General features: G+C 40.9%; 1 protein-coding gene across 1 annotated transcript in view; it reads left to right on the top strand.

The window, feature by feature from the left end:
- The window catches only part of DTWD1 (DTW motif tRNA-uridine aminocarboxypropyltransferase 1), a 36940-nt gene that overhangs the window by 11251 nt on the left and 4471 nt on the right, over positions 1–21218 (top strand). Inside the window, exons 3-4 of the mRNA XM_075858035.1 lie at positions 5273–5416; positions 5496–5748. Coding sequence (XP_075714150.1) covers positions 5273–5416; positions 5496–5748 — 397 coding nt within the window. The remainder of the gene's footprint in view (positions 1–5272; positions 5417–5495; positions 5749–21218) is intronic.

Below are 21218 nucleotides of genomic sequence, written 5' to 3' on the forward strand. Positions count from 1 at the left end.
GGGTGGAGAGCTCATTACGACTACTCTCTTCTTCAGGGTCAGTGGGATCAGCAGACCGCTCAGAGATCCTCCAACTTCAGGGAACTGGCAGCAGTTCTTCAGGCCTTGAAGAGATCCATACATGCAATCTCAGGTCAACACTTAAAAATATATTCAGACAACACGACCAAAGTATCTTATATAAATCGGCAGGGGGGTACGAGATTGGCCTCGCTGATGGAGTTATCCTCACAGATATTTTCTCTGGCAGAACACCACCTATTGACTCTATCAGCTGTTTATCTGAAGGGAAAAGACAACCAGGTGGCAGACTTCCTAAGCCGAGAAAGGCTTCACCAATCAGAATGGTGCCTGAATACAACAGTATTTCAGGAAATCCTCCTCAAATGGGGAACCCTATCAATAGACCTATTTGCGTGCTAGGAAAACAGAAAAACCCAGAGATTCTTCTCCCTAAACCCTTCAGACCACCCAACAGCAATAGATGCATTCTCCCAGTGTTGGAGTCAAGAGAGAGGATACGCCTCCCCCCCCCCCCCCTGAACCTCCTCCCAAGAGTAATAAAAAAGGTCAGAGAAGACAGGGCCATTGTGATACTAATGGCCCCCTTCTGGCCAAAGAGACCATGGTTCACGTGGTTAAGAAAAATGTCTTCACACCAACCATTGGTTCTCCCTAACATGTCAGATCTTCTATATCAGGGCCCAGTAATACACCCCGACATTTAGAAGCTCCATCTGACAGCCTGGAAACAAAGGATAATCCTTAGGCAAACAGGATTCTCAGAATCGGTCATTTCCACCCTACTAGCCAGTAGAAAACCGATTACCTCAAAAATATATCTGAGGTCATGGAAGGCATTCTTGAATTTTGCAGGCAGGGATATTAATCCTTTAACCAGACCAGATATTCCCTTTAATATTGGATTTCCTCCAGGCAGGATTAAATAAAAACCTTAGGCCTACTACGTTAAAGGTTCAGATTTCTGCTTTAAGTTCCTTCTTCAATTTCAAATTGGCAGAACACCCCTGGATCAAGAGATTCCTAACTGCCACCTGCAGACTTAAATCCCAGATAAGATCCCCAGTTCCTCCCTGGGACTTAAACCTTGTTCTCCAGGCTATGATAAAACCACCTTTTGAACCAATAGACTCTATCTCCCTGAAAATGCTGACACTCAAAATTAAATTTTTGTTAGCCATTACATCAGCCTGTAGAGTAAGTGAGATTCAGGCCCTCTCTGCCTTCCCTCCACATACCCTACTGCTAGATGATAGTCATCCTAAAAACCTTACCAGAATTCCTTCCTAAAGTGGTCGCTCCCTTTCACTTAGGGTGGATTCACACGAACGTGTATTGGGTCCGTGCGGGCCGCGTTGTTTTCGCGCGCCACGCACAGACCAATACAAGTCTATGGGGCAGTACAGACAGTCCGTGCTTTTTGCGCAGCGTTTGTCCGCTGCGCAAAAAGCGCGACATGGTCAATATCTCCGCGTATTTCGCGCATCACGCAGCCATTGAAGTTAATGGGTACTTGAAAACCACGCAGGTCGCACGGAAGCACTTCCGTGCGAACTGCCTGTTTCGCGCACCAGCTGTCAAAAGGATGAATGTAAACAGAAAAGCACCACGTGCTTTTCTGTTTACAAACATCCAAACGGAGTGTCTTTGAGATGAGCGAACCCGGACAACCGAACCGAACTGAACTTCACCGGGTTCGGCCGAACTCGTTTTGGCCGAACCCGGCAAAAAAATTTCCGGTACGCAACGTCAGGAGATAGTCACTGTCCAGGGTGCTGAAAGAGTTCAACTGTTTCAGCACCCTGGACAGTGGCTTCCGATCCCAATATACATGAACGTGTAAAAAAAAAAATAAGTTCTGACTTACCGATAACTCCCGGCTTCTTCCTCAAGTCTGACCTCCCGGGATGACAATTCAGTCCAAGTGACAGCTCCAGCCAATCACAGGCCAAGCACAGGCTGCAGCTGTCACATGGACTGCGGTGTCATCCAGGGAGGTGGGGCCAGATGTCAAGAGAGGCGCGTCACCAAGGACGCGTCACCAAGGCAACGGCCGGGAGGGAAGTTCTCGGTAAGTACGAACTTTTTCTTTTTTTTTTTTAACAGGTTTCTTGATATTGTGATCGGCATTCACTGTCGAGGGTGCTGAAAGAGTGAACTGCCGATCAGTTAACTCTTTTAGCACCCTGGACAGTGACTGACGTCGACTAGACTCATCTCTATGATGGCGGCTGCGCGAAAATCATGCAGCCGCGCATCATACACGGATGACACACGGAGCTGTCAAGTGGTTTTTGCGCGCGCAAAACGCCGCGTTTTTTGCGCGCGCAAAAGTGCAACGTTCGTCTGAATAAGCCCTTAGACCAAGATATTGTCCTTCCCTCTTTTTGTGATTCCCCAAAAAATCAGAGGGAACAACAGTTTAACTGCTTAGATGTAAGAAGATGCCTAGTCCAGTATCTAAAGATTACCCAGGATCTAAGATCCTCAGAAAACTTGTTTGTCCAGTTTCAGGGTCACAACAAAGGTTCGGCAGCCAGTAAAGCCACTATAGCGAGGTGGATCAAGCAGGCCATACAATTAGCCTACATAAATCAGAAGCTCAAGCCCCCAGAGTTTTTCGGAGCTCACTCCACCAGGGCCGTGTCCACTTCATGGGCAGAGAGAGCAGACGTATCTCTAGACCAAATATGCAAGGCTGCCACATGGAGTTCTCCTCACACCTTTTTCAAGCACTACCGATTACAACTGCATACAGCCTCTGACTTGGCCTTTGGTAGAAAGGTGCTACAAGCTGTGGTCCCACCCTAAAAATATTGGTTTCTATTTTACATCTCCAGGGGTGCTGTCATAGGTGAAAGGGTAAAAGATTGATTACTTACCGGTAATCCATTTTTCAAGAACCTATGACAGCACCCCGCTGTTACCCTCCCATGGTTGTAGCAAATAACCCTCATAAGCTGGATCGCTAACTTTAAATTTAAGCATTCCTGTAAACATTGTGTATATATAAAGGTGTGAGGGAATTTCACTAAAAAAAAACAACATATAAACAAAATGACTTCTCATCCTGAGTTCTTCCTAAAGACTAGGTGTGTGGAGAGGTGTGTCCATTTTTATATCCTCAGGTTTCCTGTCCAGCGGATGGGACGTCTCTCCAAGGGTGCTGTCATAGGTTCTTGAAAAACCGATTACCAGTAAGTAATCTTTTTCCAGCAGCCTCCCCCTCCTCTAGCTGATTCATAATATACAGGAAAATCCTCTTTCTTTGCCGCTCTATACACTCCTCAACATTGAAATTGCAACACCAAGAAGTTCGAGCCGTAAGGTTATGCAAATCGAGGAAGTAGCAGGTGTTGCTAAGATCTGCAAATTTTCAAGCACCTAGCTCCTATCTGTGGCATGTGGGAGGGCCATAGAAGCCAGATTGAAAGCAAAGTTTTTTAGCCACATCAAACCTCAAAAATCGGATCAAGTGGTGTTGGATGCCTCCTGTTCGTCAACGAGCCAGTTATCGCCACTTGTCGCAAACTGAGTGGGACAGGATCCTTGAACTGAGAGACCTTGGTTTATCAATCTGGCAGATCGCTACTTTCCTAGGCCAAGACGTCAACACTGTTCAACGTTGCTTGTCCTGGAGGTTGGGAGAACAACAACGAACAGGAATTACAGCAAGAGACATTCGGGAATACCATCGCCATAAGGATTTATACTTGGTCTGTAACAATGTTTCGGCAGGTGGTATGTGTCAAAGTAACATCCACATGAATGCCAGGACCCAAGGTTCCCCAACAAAACATTGCCCAGAGCCTCAAACTGCCTTAGTCGGCTTGCCTTCTTCTTATAATGCACCCTGGTGCCATTTCTTCCCCAAGTAAACGACAAACAGGCCTCTGGCTGACTACATGGTGTAAAAGAAAACATGATTCTTCAGACCAGGCCACCTTCTTCCATTGTTCCATGGTCCAATTCTGATGTTCGCGTGACCTTTGTAGGCGGTGGACATGAGTCAGCATAGGCACACTTTTAGTTGGTCTGTAGCTACGTAGCCCCAAACGCAGCAAGCTGCAATGCATTTTATCTTATGACCCCTTCGCTTCTCATGCTCTGACCCAGTTGTCTAGCCATTCCAAAGCTCCGTTCCTTATGCTTGGCCATTTTTACTGCTTCCAACGCTTAAAGGGTAACTAAACGTTCAACAAACGTCTGAGATGTCAGTGACATGTCAGAAGTTTTGATTGGTGGGGGTCCGAGCACGGAGACCCCCACCAATTGCTCAAACGAAGCAGCAGAAGCACCCGTGTGAGTGCTTAACTGCTTAGTTTCTGTTCGGCTTTTTCCGGAAAGCCGATGTAGCGGAGTACGGGCTCATAGACTTTCTATTGAGTTCGTACTCTGCTACATCGATTTCTGGAATAAGGCTCGTAACAGGTAGGTAGATACAGAACGGCAGCTGGTAGCGGGATACAGAATGGTAGCGGGTAACAGACTGGTAGTGGGATATGGACTGATATCGGGTAGTAGGATGCAATCAGGAACCTTGACCGGAAACCACTAAGTTGCACCAAAGTAGCTTAGGCACCAGATGACCCAAGAATCTGCCTAAGTTAGGAAGCATTGTGAATGCACGCACTCTGGCCCTTTAATATATGACCAGGGAGCGAACACATCTTATGGGACATTCGGCTGCAAGCAGGAGGAGCACAGCCATGGGATCTACAGAACAAGAGCTGGTGGCCACAAGGAGAATGGGAGCCAAGGCGCCAGTGTGAAGGGAGGGCCCAGCAGCGGGGACCGCCAGCAGGAGCAATAACCTCCACTGGTATTGCAATGTGTAGGTGTACCAATACTTTTGTCCATATAGTGTGTCTGGCACAATAGTATGGTTAATACTCTGATGTTATTACTATACTGACACTATTTTGCCCACACTACAGTAATATATAGGTACAAGAATAAAAAGTAGTTGCAAGGTACTACTCGGCTTTAGTGTGGGAACAGTTGACTGTGAGCAAAACTTTTTGGAACAATTCACTGGTTTCATTTGTTTCGCTGGGTTCGGCCACTCTGGGTTAAGAACACAAGATTGTCTTGAAGTTCTAACTAGTCTCGGCGTCTGGGCCAAGACATTAAGCAGTGGGACATAGATCTTAGAAAGTTGTTTTGCTATGTGCTTCTATGTCTCCATGACTTTTAAGAAATATATATTTATTTGTTTTTATATCATTTATTTTTTTCCCCCACATTTTAGCTTGCCGTGAAAATTGATATTATTAAACATCCCAATGAAACCGATGGCAAAAGTACTGCTGCTCATGCAAAACTGCTGGCACATGAAGATGTGACAATGTATACGTACCCATCTATCCCAGACTACGACACACAGATTCATGAAGTAAGTGCAGGATTATACAGTAAAATTTCTTTATATTGACAGATTATACATAAAAATTCTGACTTGTTGATCTTTTTAGGTTGTACTGGTATTTCCTAGTCCAAATGCGGTCTCGCTCAAAGATGGGTTGCAGCAACTGACTCGCTATAATCAGAAAAAAGATGTTCCTGAACCACATATTAAACGTCCAAGACTAGATACTGGCACAAGTGACAATGAAAAGAAAGATATGAAGGGTCCTGGAGAAAATATTAATTATTTGAAGAAAGTTATATTCATTGACAGCACATGGAATCAGACAAACAAAATTATAGCAGATGAACGGCTTCAAGGTAACAAAGTGATTTCATTGAATGATTAACATATTTTGACTGATGGCAGGTGTAAATTCAGAAGTTATTTCAGAATAAATGTAGAGATTTTTGAAGATTTTATGGTTTATAGTCTGATTCACCTTGTTCAACCTACTGTAAGGTATTGGTCGATAAATTCAATATTTATTTGTAAAAAACACCAAGATTTAGAGAAAATTAGCAAAAATTTGCATTTTTCTAAATTTAAATGTATCTACTTGTGAAACAGATAGTAATACCACGCAAAATACTTACTAGTTTATATTTCCCATATGTCTACTTTTATGTTTGCATCGTTTTTTGAACATTCTTTTATTTTTCTAGGACGTTACAAGGCTTAGAACTTTAGCAACAATTTCTCATATTTTGAAGAAACTTTCAAAAGCCTATTTTTTCAGGGACCAGTTCAGTTCTGAAGTGGCTTTGAGGGCACTAATATATTAGAAAGTCCCCATAAATCACCCCATTTTGAAAACTGCACCCCTCAAAGTATTCAAAACAGCATTCAGAAAGTGTTTTAACCCTTTAGGTGTTTCACAGGAATAAAAGCAAAGTAGATGTGAAATGTAAAAATGTCTTTTTTTTTTTTTTTTCGAAAATTCATTTGTAATACATTTTTTCTGTACCACAGAAGGTTTTACCCAAGAAATGCAACGCAATATTTATTGCCCAGATTCTGCAGTTTTTAGAAATATCCCACATGTGGTCCTAGTGAGGTAATGGACTGAAACACCGGCCTCAGAAGCAAAGGAGCACCTAGAGGATTTTGGAGCCTCCTTTTTTTAGAATATATTTTAGGCACCATGTCAGATTTGAATAGGACTTGTGGTACCAAAACAGTAAAGACCCCCCAAAAGTGACCCCATTTTGGAAACTATACCCCTCAATGAATTTATCTATGGGTATAGTTAGCATTTTGAACCCACAGTTTTTTTGCTAAATTTTTTTGAATTCGTTTGTGAAGATGAAAAAACGTAGACATTTTTACAAGGAATAAAGTAGAAAAAACACCCCAATATATGTAAACCAATTTTTTCAGATTATAGCAATAACCCATATGTGGTGATAAACTGCTGTTTGGACCCACAGCAGGCCTCAGAAGAGAAGGAGCACCATTTGGATTTCTGATTTTGCTGGAATAGTTTTCAGTGCCATGTCGCGTTTGCAATGCACTGGAGGGATGAAAACCGTGGAAACCCCCCCAATAGTGACCCCATTTTGGAAACGACACCCCTCAAGGAGTTTTTCTAGGGGTAAAGTTAGCATTTTGACCCCACAGTTGTTTTGCTGAATTCATTGGAATTAGTCTGTAAAGGTAAAAATCGACTTTTTTTTCTGTAAGAACGTAGACCTTTTTAATTTTTGCAAGGAATAAAGGAGAAAAAGCACCCCAACATTTGTAAAACAATTTCTCCAGATTACGTAAATACCCCATATGTGGTAATAAACTGCTGTTTGGACCCACACCGGGGCTTAGAAGGGAAAGAGCGCTATTTGGCTTTTGGAGTTCAAATTTAGCTGGAATAGTTTTTGGGTGTCATGTCGAATTTGCAAAGCCACTTAGAGATTGAAACAGTGGAAGCCCCCCAAAAGTAACCCCATTTGGGAAACTACACCACTTAAGGAATCTATCTAGTGGTATAGTGAGCATTTAGGCCCCACACGTCTTTTGCAGAATTTATTAGAATTAGGCAGTGAAAATTAATATCAACATTATTTCCACAAAAATGTTGAACTTTTTCAATTTCACAAAGGAGAAAATGCACCCCAACATTTGTAAAGCAATTTCTCCCAAGTGCGGCTATACCCCACACGTGGTCATAAATGTTTTTTTATTAGAAAGTAATTAACGCTTTCCAAACTGATCCATGTTTTTCTTTTTCGTTTTTCCTCCCCGCTTTCCGAGAGCCACAACTTTTTTTATTTTTCCATCAATAGAGTGGTGTGAGGGCTTATTTTTTGCGGGACGAGTGAGTTTTTATTGGTACCATTTTTTGGTACATAAGACTTTTTGAGCACTTTTTATTAAATTTTTTGGTAGAGCGAAGGTGACCAAAAAACTGTGATTTTGCCGTTTAAAATTCTTTATTTTTCACGGCGTTCACCGTGCAAATTCAATAATGGTATATTGTAATAGCTTGGACTTTTACGGACGCAGCAATACTAATTTTGTGTATTTTTTTTATATTTTTTTGCATTACTTTAGAGAAAAAATGTGAAAATTGGTTTCTTTTTGGACTTTCAATATTTATTTCATTTTTTCCACTAATAATAACTATTTACTTTTTGTTTTTACATTTTTTTTTTTTAGTCCCCGTAGGAGACTTGAACCAGCGATCGTTAGATCACTGGTAGAGTACACTGCAATACTAATGTATTGCAGTATATTGTCATTTTTATAGGCTCCTGTAACAGCGTGATCGCTGTTTCTGTCCGTTAGTCCCGGGTGTCAGCTGTAATACACAGCTGACACCCGCAGCGTATGGCACTGGCTCAGCACGTGAGACGCTCCATATATCACCCCTCACACCATGACCTGCTATTAAGTCATGGTGCGTGAAGGGTTTAATGCGCAGCGGATGGTGCAGAGTGAAAATTAAAATTTTCCACTGATGTGCCATTTTAGTGCACTATATGTTGTGCCCAGTTTGTGCAACAAATACCTCATAACATATTAACCGGGTTCTCCCAGCTATGGCGCTGCCATATCGGTGGACGTAAACTGCTGTTTGGGCACGCTGTAGGGCTCAGAAGGGAGGGACACCATTTGGCTTTTCGAGCGCAGATTTTGCTTGGTAGTAGCTCTGCCGTTTTGCTGGTATTTCAGTTTATAATGTGGGGGCATATGTAGACTGGGCAGAGTACATCAGGGGGCATAATAAGAGGGTATAATAATGCGGTAAATAAATAATAATCCGCAGATATGTGGCCTTTGTGGCACTTATAAATGGCGCCTGATTTTATCCGCTTTTGGAACACTGCACATTTTGCATCGCCATATTCTGGGAGCCAGAACTTTTTTTATTTTTTCACCGCCGGAGCCTTGTGAGGGCTTATTCTTTGCGGGACAATCTGTAGATTTCATTGGTACCATGTTGGCGTACATGCAATTTTTTTTTTTATTTTTTTTTTTTATCACTTTTTATTCCATTTTTCGGCAAGCCAGGTGTCCAAAAACCATCAATTCTGACAATGATTTTTATTTATTTTTTACAGCATTCACCCTGGGCTATAAATGACCGTTATATTTTATTCTGCGGGTTGGTACGATTACAGCGATACCATATGTATATAGTTTTTTTATGTTTTGCAGCGTTTGCGCAATAAAATAACTTATTTATAAAATAAACTATTTTTTGTGTCCCCATATTCAGAGAGCCATAACTTTTTTTATTTTTCAGTCAAAAAAGCTGTGTAAGGGCTTGTTTTCTGCGGGACGGGTTGTAGTTTGTATCAGTACTATTTTGGCGTACATGCGACTTTTTGATCACTTTTTATTGTATATTTTGTGAGGGGTGGTGACCAAAAAATAGTGATTCTGCCATTGTTTTTCGTTTATTTTTTTTACGGTGTTCACCGCGCGGGAAAAATAATATTATAGTTTTATAGTTGGGGTCGTTACGAACGCGGTGATACCAAATATGTGTACTTTTTTTTTACGTGTTCATTTTTTCTCCTATAATAAAAGACTTATAGGAAAAAAGCAGTTCTTGTTTATATCATTTATAACTTTTATTTTTACACTTTTTTGAAAACATTTTATTAATTTTTATTTTTTTTTTTACTTTTTTCACTTGTCCCACTAGGGGGCACTTAGACTTGCAGCCCTGATCGCTGCTGGAATACATTACACTACACACGTAGTGTAATGCATTCCAACTGTCATTGTGACGTGACAGTCACTCTGACAGGAAGCCTATGAGGACCACCCTCCGGCTGGTCCTCATAGGCTTCTGTACATGGCAGCCCGGAAGCAGTTGTCTGGCGTCCGGTTGCCATGGGTACCATCGCCAGCCCCCGTGATTTCACATGGGGGCTGCCGATCGGCGCTAAACACCTTAATTGTGGCGTTCAAAATCAAACGCCGCAATTAAGGGGTTAACTGCTGAAATCAGCGGCGATGGGCCGCTGATCGGCAACAGACACCCTGCACAGTTAACCGCCGCTGCGATGTAGCGCCGCGCGGCAGTTATCTGTCAAAGCACAGACGTAACTGCACGTCAAGGTGCGCGACCTTACTGCACACATTGACGTGCAGTTACGTCAAGGTGCGGGAAGTGGTTAAACAGGAAATGCTGCCTGGAAAACATCCTAATAAAAAGGAGGCCCCAAAGTCCATAAGGTGCTCCTTCGTTTCTGAGGCCTTTTGTTTCGAGTCAAGTTACACACTAGAGCTACATATGGCATATTTCTGAAAACTGCAAAATCGGGGTAACAAATATTGAGTTGTGCTTCTGTTAACACCTGCTGTGTTACAGAAATAAGTGGCTTAAAATGTAATATTTGCAACAAAAAAACAAAATATGTAAACTTTGCTTTAATTCCTGTAAAAAGCCCAAACAACAAACTTCCTAAATGCTGGTTTGACTACATTGATTGTGCAGTTTTGAAAATAGATTGACTTCTAGAAGGTTTCTAATATATAGACCACTGAAAGCCACTTCAAAACTGTGGTGCCTAAAAAAATCGTTTTTTTTACATTTTGTTGAAAGTTTGAGGAACTGCTTTTAAACTTACAAGCCTTATAACGTCCAAATTTTTTTTTAATTAAAAATACATAAAGCAGACATATAGTAAACTTTATGTATTCTAACAATTTGTGTGGTATCCACTTTAGAAGCAGAGGATTTCAAATGTAGGAAAATGCAAATTTTTCCAGTTTTTTTTTTTTTTTTCATTTTAGAGTAAACCGATCGACCAAAATTTACTACCAAATTAAAGTACAGGGTGGGCCATTTATATGGATACACCTAAATAAAATGGGAATGGTTGGTGATATTAACTTCCTGTTTGTGGCACATTAGTATATGGGAGGGGGGAAACTTTTCAAGCTGGGTGTTGACCATGGTGGCCATTTTGAAGTCGGCCACTTTGTATCCAACTTTAGTTTTTTCAATGGGAAGAGGGTCATGTGACACATCAAACTTATCGAGAATTTCACAAGAAAAACAATGGTGTGCTTGGTTTTAACGTTACTTTATTCTTTCATGAGTTATTTACAAGCTTCTCTTTGTTTTTTTCTTTGGAACAGTAGTAAAATATAAAAAAAGACTATAAATTTGGTATCACCGTAATTGTATTGAGCCGCAGAATAAAGTTAAGTTGACGTCTTTACCACACAGTGAAAGCTGTAAAAACGAAAGCCTAAAAGGAATCTGTTTTTTCCAATTTCAGCCCGCAAATTTTTTTTTCTATTTCCCAGTACATTATATAGTACTTTAAATGGTGCCAATAGAAACTACAGCTCCTCCGCAAAAAATAAGCCCTCACACCACTCTACTGACGGAAAAAAAAAAGTTATGGCTCTTGGAAAGCGGGGAGTGAAAAACAAAAATGAAAAAATGGCTCAGTCCCTAATGGGTTAAACTCTGCAATATTATAGTATTGTAGGTTTTTTATAGGTGAGCCAAGCAAAGGAATGTATTGCAGTACATTGTGATTCTGACAGGCTCCTCTTAAGCCTTGCCTCCAGCATGACTTAATAGGGGTAGGAATATGGCAGACCTAGATGCCTTAAAGAGCCTCTGTAACCACCTCACGAGATTAAGCTGTAAACGGTCATTTAAAACGAGATTACGCTTGCCTTGCTTTAAATCTCACACAAACGTTACCGAAGTGTCAGGTTTTGAATAGACATCATGTCCTGGCTGGTAGTGATCTCTATTCATTGTCCGGACACTTGAGTAACGTTCATGTGTGTGGTGTATGTGGCTGCACATAGTGATCTAGTAAGATTACTATGTGCTGTGTAAATGAATGGGGAGAAGTGTATGACGCTGATTGGTCAGCGTCATACACTTCTCTCCATGCCCACTTGGTCAAAAAGTAAAACACGCCCAGTTGTCCATTGAGAAACTCATTAGCATAAAGCTAATATAGGTCATAACTCCGTCAAAAATGATCATTTTTCTAAATAACTCTTGGAAGGCGGGGATAAATTAAAAACAAGAAAGTTCTTACCTGGATGAGGTAGGGTGACGTCTGTACGTGTCACATCCTGATTGTGATGAGCATAGGCTGATGGAAGTATTTCTAATTCAACTGCTTGGCTGTAGCAAACAGAGAGCTTGTTGGCAGCATAGTACACTGCAACAGAATTTTCAGACGCAGATTTGAAATCCACTTCATTAAGTGACATATCACTTATTGATATGGATACTGTGCTGAAATCGCAGGGGATTTCTACACACTTATTAGCCCCATTAAAATGGGAGTAATTCGCATGCGGATACTCTGCGAAATCCATGCAAAAAATATCGAAGTAACGCGATTTCCCTTGAAATCCAGGTCGTATTTTCCTCCCCCTGAATCTGTCATGTGAATATAGCCTATCTGAATCTTCAATGGTAGGTTTGGTTTGCAATATTTTTATTGAAAGTTTTTCTCTCGTGTTTTTTTTTTTTTTTTTTTTTTTTAGAGCCTTGAAGGTAATTGAATACATTTTCCCCGAATGGTGGCCTTATGGGCTTCCTAATTAAGGGGGTGTTTGTTGGCTGGCTTCTTAATGTCAAAATAGCATTTTAATTCTAATGTTATTTTTAGAAGTTGTTGAAGTTTAGTTAAGATTTAAAGTGTAGCTAAATGTTCGACAAACTTCTGACATGCCATAGTGACATGTCAGAAGTTTGTATTGGCGGGGATCCGAGCACTGAGACCCCCACCAATCGCTAGAACGAAGCAGCTGAAGCGCTCGTGTGAGCGCTTAGCTGCTTAGTTTCTGTTCGGCTTTTTCCGGAAATAAATGTATCGGTGTACGGGCTCCTAGGCTTTCTATTGAGTCCGTACACCGATACATTTATTTCCGGAAATAGCCGAACAGACACGAAGCAGCGAGATGTAGTGACTTAATCATGCTAGCCCTCGCTGTGTGGCTAGCACAAGTCAGAAGAGGCCTGTAGCCTAAGAAACTCAATTCATTGTAGCAATGGGTTTAGGTGAGTATTAATTTTATTATATTCAGGGTCAATTTTACCATGTTGGCGCTTACTTAGGAAGCACTATTACTGTGTGGGGAGGCACTAAGGGCAAGTTTTTTACCTAGATGAACCCTAGTGGGTGGTGAGGTAAAATACTTCTTTTTTTTTTTTTTTTTCTTTTTTTTTTTAATACACCTCACTATAGCAATTAGTAAAAATGTACCTTTATTAATCTATTAATACTGTGTATTCACTCACCAAGAATGTGGTATTTAAAAGGTTAGACAACCTCCCTAGCTACATAGCACACATTGATTGATATTTGTTTGTTTATTTATTGATGAAAAATTAATTATAAATGTCACTATTTTTTGGGGTTGATGATGTGATTGCAGTTCATGGCATTAAAAGTGCATAAATAGCTTGGCAAAGTTTACCACTAGTTTAGAATCCGAGACCTTGCACCCCAGGGCACTGAAGGGGCACTTTTACTAAGTAAGGGGCACCTTGGGGATACTTGTACTGAGTGGGGGGCACTATTACTGTGCTGAGGACACTAAGGGGGCACTGTTACTGTGTACAAGCCGTAAGGGGGCACTATTACTGTGTAGGAGCTCTAAAGAAAAAAGTACAGCATATTACAGATACAGGTCCATACTCCTAGAAGCCAAAACAGCACATAAAACCGTCATAGTTAATAAGTCTGGCATATGCATGAGGCACTCTTTCCCCCCCCCCCCCCTCTCTCCGCCATTCACGCCGCTGATTAACATACTGCTGTGTAGTATAGTATGCTAGTCACTGCAGCGATGGTCGGAGCGAGTGTTCCCCCTCATGAATACGCCAGACTCATAAGCAGGCAATTGGCGCTTCAGGGCGAGCTTACTAGTCCTTGATGATCGTATGGGCACATTTTCTGGTCTACGGCTGTAAAAACTGCCAGATATGTAATTGAACTAAAATCTAATTGACATGGCATAAAAGTACTCCTTGGGACATTTTGTGGTGCACTTTTTATACAAAACATTGGTACTTTGGTAACCTTTTTATTTGGAATAGTTTTTTGTGAAGTTATATGAAGGCAAATGTAAATGTAAAACCCCATTTAATTGGTGTACACTTTTTTTGATTGGCAAATTTGTATTTCATGAAAACCTTGAGAAACATAGTCTAGATTGCATGTCTCAAAAGCCACATATTCTCTGGATCGGACGAAAGTGAGAGGCGACAGACATGCTGTAAGATAGAGGAATGTGAACGCCTGTGTTTGTTTTCTTTACATGCAGATATGCTGCGTTATTTGCTAAGAACTATATGACTTTGATTTACATACTGTGATGAGATTGAGTATGATGGTTACATCTGTATTGGAAGTATACAAATATAAAATCATGAAAAGGAGAACTGAAGTGAAATATTCATCACACGGGACAATGATTTATTTTTGCAACCTGCCCTGCACATGTAAAAACAGGGGATTGATTTAACATCTGCTATTTACCGTTGTTTTTTGTTTAACCAGCAGTGTTTCATTTTTCTTGTTCTGTGACAATGCGTGTGTATTACTATAGAAGAATGTACCTTGCCGCCATTACCTGAGACAGTCGATAGATGGCAGTGCCAATGTCTAGTTTATCTCGATCTCATGGTGCAAGTGAAAGATAATAGACTGTGGTACCAAAGGCTTATCTTCATATTTAAAGGGGTTATTCCATGAAACCCCTAAAATGAATAACTTAACAGATCTTTTATATTATGTAAAAAAAAAAAAGTCTTTAGCTATTAAAATCGACGTTTAAATATATATTTGATCATGCCGTGGTTATGGAATGCGGCAATCAAAGGGTTAAACAGCTGGGGTCTGAATGTTTTTCGAACCCAGCTGTATTTAGCAGGCTGCTCAAAGATCAGGAGTTTAGAGGAGTTTAGCTCCTGTTTAGAGGATGAGCGCTCACAGGAGCGCTCATCAACCTCATCTACTGCGACGCCAAAAGACGTCGCTGTAGACTAAGCACCTGCACTGCCTGCCGTAAAAAGACGGTGGGCAGTCATTAAGGGGTTAAACTCACAGGGGTGCACTACATCTGGCTCACAGTAGCTCTGCTTGCCTCATTTCCCGCCACATAGCACTACTGTCTGCCTCCACACATTGAGCACAAAATTAGTCCCAGCGCTTTTACAGCCCTAGATTATCTGTACTTGTGCTACTAAACAAAACAATAGGGACGCTGCAACTGACACCAATGTAAGTTATTTTTGTCCACAAGTATTTTTATAAAAGGACGTTAATTTTAAAAAATATATATATTTTACAATGAGACTTGATTGTTTAGTAATACTTTTAGTGGGATGTTCTCTTTAAGGGTTTTTCCATGGATATATATTGATGGTCTATGCTTAAAGGGAACCTGTTATCCACATTAATTTAGTCTAAAGTAGCGACGCACACACTGGTTTCAGCAAACAGTTACTTATTTGCTTAAAGAGGCTCTGTCCCTATAGCTGCCCCCGCGCAGTATAATGCCCCAATAGTGCCTAAGAAAAATAATAAAATACATAATCACCTAACCCCGTTCCAATGATGAATGAAGGAGATCCCTCTGTTCCTCCGGTCTGTGCGGCTTAACACACACATTTTCAGATTCCGCTGGACTGCCATATACCAGTGCTTCAGGCATCCTATTGGTCCACAATGTCTTCAATGCCCATCCCATTTAATTCTTGTTTAGCCTCAATGCCAACATGCCATGGCAAGCAGACTGTGCCCGCCCCACGGGGATGGGGGTTATATATACAGGTTGATGGGGGTTATATACAGGGATAATGGCATCTGGTATATACAGGGATGATGGCAAGCTAGTATATACGTGGATGATTGGGGTCTCTGTATATAACCCCCATCATTCCTGTATTTAACCCTCATCATCCCTGTATATAACCCCCATCATCCCTTTTATACAGGGTTGATAGGGGTAATATACAGGAATTATGGGGTTCTATACAGGAACAATGGCTGTTATACAGGGATGATTGGGGTAATATACAAGGACCCCCCCCCATCATCCCTGTATATTACTCCATCAATCCTGTATGTAGCCCCCATCATCTGTGTATATACAATTGGGGCTGGCACTGTCTGGACGCCGTGGCATGCAGGCATTGAGGCTAAACAAGAAGTAAATAGAGCGAGTATTGAGGCTACTGGGGACCAATAGGATGCCTGAAACGCCGTTATAGGGCAGAAGTGCAGCGGAATCTGAAAATATGCGGTGGAGTTTCTGATACGTCGCCAGTTTCCTTTTTAGCGTTCCAGGACTCGGGCTGAGGGTGGAGTCGTAAGTGGAAATGTGGTGATGCGGCGTGGCAGGACTGTCAGTTTATCCTGTTACTTCAGCACTGTATGGTGACAGAGTTGAGTAAATCAAAGGACGCTGCAGATGAATAACTGATTGCCTGCACGTCACCAGACTCTGAAAATATGCGTGCTGTGCCGCTCGCAGCCCTGCGCAGACTGGTGCAAGGCAGTGACATCGTTGCGGCTGTCTGAGCTGAGCTGTTAGCTGCCGGTGTTACACAGTGAATAGTAGAGCAGGGAACTGATGGTACCCTGCACTACGATAGGATTCGACTGTATTTGGGTCCTTTGCATGCAGATACAGTTAAAAGGGGGGAAAAAACACGGGAAAACTGAAATGCCCAAGATGATTTCAGATGACCTAATAGGTGTTCGCGACTCGGAACACTGGCTGTGGCTCAGCTGAAAAGGTGGTGTGGATTAAGATGTGCCAAATTGCACCAAATTTTTTAATCAACCAAAATGGACAAACATAAGCCAACCAAGAGGTGGTGTATTGTTAGACAGAAGTGTCTAAAGGGGCTCCAAATTTATCATCCAGCAGGAGCCACTGTGATAAATTTTTCACATCTAGACTTAAATTTATGCTGTCTAAATTTAAGACCATATTCGTAAATCTGCTCTACTATGTTGCACCCAGCATTCAGTGAGTTAACTCAATTACTTTAAAAGGGGTGTCCGTTCCTTTAACAAATTAATGTTCTTTTCTGAATAACTAAAAACGAAACTATTTTCCAATATACTTTCTGTATTATTTCCTTACGGTTCTCAAGTTCTCTGCTTATTGTTATTCAGTAGAAACATTTGTTTACTTCCAGTGGATACAATTCTGTCCATGGTCATGTGATGGACACACAGGTGCTGGAATCGTTAGAAGACACAGCTCATACACATACTGTAAATGTAACGATCTGTGCCCCGGTGTGTCAATCACATGACCATGGAAAATTTTTATCCACTGGTAGTAAACAATAAACTTTCCTACCGAATAACAAGCATAGATCTTGAAAACCGTAAAGAATAAATACAGAAAGTGCATTGGAAAATTGTATAACTTTTTTTTATTTATTTTTTTTTACAAAAAAATAACAAATTTGCTGAAACTGGATGACCCCTTTTAACCCCCTTCCCTTTTTGGCCACTTTTGACCTTCCTGACGGCCTCATTTTTCAAATCTGACATGTTTCACTTTATGTGGTAATAACTTCGGAATGCTTTTACCTATCCAAGCGATTCTGAGATTGTTTTCTCGTGACACATTGGACTTTGTTACTGGCAAAATTTGCTCGATACATTCTGTATTTAATTGTAAAAAAACCACCAAAATGTAGCACAAAATTACATTTAAATTTAGAAAAATGCATATTTTTGCATCTGCGTGTAAGACAGGTAATTATACCACACAAAATAGTTTCTAATTACCATCCCCCATATGTCCACTTTAGATAGGCATCGTTTTTTGAACATCCTTTTATTTTTCTAGGACGTTACAAGGCTTAGAACTTTAGCTGTAATTTGTTAGTTTCAAGAAAATTTCAACAGCCTGTTTTTAAAGGGCCCAGTTTTTAGTCGTGAAATGGCTTTGAGGGCCTTATATATTAGAAACCCCCAATAAGTCACCTTTAAAAACTGCACCCCTCAAAATATTCAAAACCGCATTTAGATAGTTTCTTAACCCTTTAGACATGTCACAGGAATTAAAGCAAAGTAGAGGTGAAATGTACAAATTTTGCTTAAATTTATTTATTTTTTTGTAACACAGAAGGTTTTCACAAGAGAAACGCAACTCAATATTTTTTGCCCGGATTCTGCAGTTCTTAGAAATATCCCACCTATGGGCCTAGTGTGCTACTGGACTGAAACACAGGCCTCAGAATCTAAGGAGCACCTAGTGGATTTGCAAAGCCCCTGAGGGACCAAAACCGTGAAAACGCCCAAAAAGTGACTTCATTACAGAGCTACACCCCTTGAGGAATTCATCTAGGGGTGTAGTGAGCATTTTGACCCCACAGGTGTCTCATAGATTTTATTAGGATTGGGCAGTGAAAATAAAATAAAAATTTTTTTCTTCAATAAGACGTAGCTTTAGCTCAATTTTTCATTTTCTCAACAAACAAAAGAAAAAAAGAACTCCAATATTTGTAAAGCAACTTCTAGTATGGAAATACCTCATATGTGGTCATAAACGGCTGTTTGGGCACACAGCAAGGATCAGAAGAGATGGAGCGCCATTTGGCTTTTGGAGTACAGATTTTGCTGGATTGATTTTTTGGCACCATGTCGTTTTTGCAAAGCCCCTTAGGTACAGTGGAAACTACCCAAAAGTGACTCCATTCACGAAACTACACCATGTGCAGAATTAATCTAGGGGTGTAGTGAGCATTTTGACCCCCACAGGTGTTTCAGAAACTTGATTAGAATTGGGCAGTGAAATAAAAAAAAATCCCTTTTCTTCAATAAGACGTATTTTTAGCTTAAAAAAAATCCTTTTCTCGATAAATAAAGGAAAAAAAAAGAACCCCAACATTTATAAAGCAATTTCTCCCGGGTACAGCAATATCCCATATGTGGTCATAAACTGCTGTTTGGGCTCACAGGGCTCAGAAGGTAAGGAACGCCATTTGGTTTATGGTGTGCAGATTTTGCTCGATTGGTTTCTGGGCGCTATGTCGCATTTGCACTGTGGGACCAAAACCGTGGAAACCCCCCAGAAGTGACCCCATTTTGGAAACCACACCCCTCAAGGTATTCACCTAGGGGTGTAGTGAGCATGATGACCCCCACAGGTGTTTTGCAGAAATTAGTGTGCACTCGATGTTGCAGAGTGAACGAGATTTTTTTAGCCTAGATATGCCAATATGTGGTGCCCAGCTTGTGCCACCGTAAAAAGACAGCTCTCTAATTATTATGCTGTGTTTCCCGGTTTCAGAAACACCCTTCATGTGGTCCTAATCTTTTGCCTGGACATTTGACCAGGCTCAGGAGTGAAAGCGTAAGAGTACCATGTAAGATTGAGGCCTAATTTGTCGATTTACAAAGTATTGGTTCACAATTGTGAGCATTTTCATCCCACAGGTCTTTTCCATAAATGATTGCGCTGCGGATGGTGCAGAGTAAAAATTTTAATTTTTCCCTAGATATGCCATTTCAGTGGCAAATATGTGGTGCCCAGCTTGTACCACTGGAGACACACACACCACAAAAATTGTTAAGTGTTCTCCCGGGTATGGCGATGCCATATATGTGGAAGTAAACTGCTATTTGGGCACACTGTAGGGCTCAGAAGGGAGGGAGCACCGTTTGGCTTTTGGAGCGTGGATTTGCTTGGTAGTAGTTTTGTTTGGAGATTTACTGGTGTTATAGTTGATAATGTGCGGGCATATGTAAATTGGGCAGAGTACATCAGGAGCATAGTCAGGTGGTATAATGGGGTAAAATAATCCATAGATGTGTTATGCTGTGACACAATCCTTTATTCACAGGCCAGTGTCGCACTGATAAATCATGTCCTTTCTTATCCCCCTTTTGGTCCACGCTCCGCACCTTTGCAATTTGGGCAATTTTGCTGGGAATGTGTTGTCCTGGTATAATACGGGCACCCTCGCTTCCAGCAGATATGTTTGGGTCCTACCCTTCCTGGTTCCCTAATTTTAGGGCCTTGATCAATCGCCCTTTGAAACAAGAAATGTTCCCCTCGGGATTTTTCTTTCCTGACTTATTGGAGCCTTAACTAATATATTTTTTCATAGACGTTGTGGCATAAGGGCTGTTTTTTTGCGGGACACGCTGTAGTGATTATTGACAGAATTTTGGAGTACATGCCACTATTTGATAACTTTTTATGCTATTTTTTTGGGAGGCAAGGTGACCAAAAACCAGCAATTATGGCATCGTTTTCTTGCCTTTTTATTTTATTTTATTTTGTTACGCCGTTCACCATGCGTTATAAATTACTTGTTAACTTTATTCTGCGGGCCAGTACGATTCTGGCGATACCAAATTTATAGCACTTTATGTTTTATAACTTTTTGCACAATAAAATTACTTTTGTAAAAATAATGTGTTTTTTCGCCAAGTTGAGAACCCTAATTTTTTTATTTTTTCGTAGACTGAGCTGTATGAGGGCTTTTTTTTTTTGTGAGACAAGCTATAGTTGTTATAGGTACCATTTTTGTATACATGTGACTTTTTGATCACTTTTTATTTACTTTTTTGGAAGACAAAGTGACCAAAAAATAGCAATTCTGGCAATGTTTTTTTTAGTTTTTTCCTACGCCGTTCACCGCGTGGAATAAATAACATATATTTTTATAGCTCAGGCCATTATGGACTCGGCGATACCTAATATGTATGTTTTTTTTTTTTGTTTTTTTTTCAATAATAAAGGACTTGATAAGGAAAAAAGGGCAATTGTGTTTTTTATTTTAATTTTATTTTTTTTACACTTTTTCTTTAGTCCCACTAGGGGACTTGAAGGTCCAACTGTCAAATTATTTTTCTAATACATTGCGCTATTTATGGTGGAATAAAGATTCTCCTTTTGATACTTTGATACCGGTGTGTGTGCTGCGGTTTTTCTATCTACTGATGTCTATCTGGAGTTGGACTGGCTACAACTTGACACTGCTTGCACCGATTGAAACCTTTTCCTGTTCAATGCCCCTCATGAATTCTTCTGGGACTGTGATGTGCTGCTGATTTCTCTTTTTGGATATACAGCTGACATCCACCGCTGATGACGTCGGATTAGCTCCCGAGCCGGCGCCATCTTGCCAGCCGCTACGGAAGCCTTTTAGGCCCCGTCTCCAGTCGGGGCCTGAAAGTCTTCCGTACTAGGCATACCGGGTGGCCAGTGTTAGGCCTCCGCTTGCCTTTGCAGCCACCGGCACCCCGGCAATTTCATTGCTGGGGTGTCGATGAGCTGCAAACACCTTAGATGCAGCGATCGCTTTTGACCG

The sequence above is a fragment of the Rhinoderma darwinii genome, chromosome 3 (genome assembly GCF_050947455.1).
Source record: "Rhinoderma darwinii isolate aRhiDar2 chromosome 3, aRhiDar2.hap1, whole genome shotgun sequence".
NCBI lineage: Eukaryota > Metazoa > Chordata > Amphibia > Anura > Rhinodermatidae > Rhinoderma > Rhinoderma darwinii.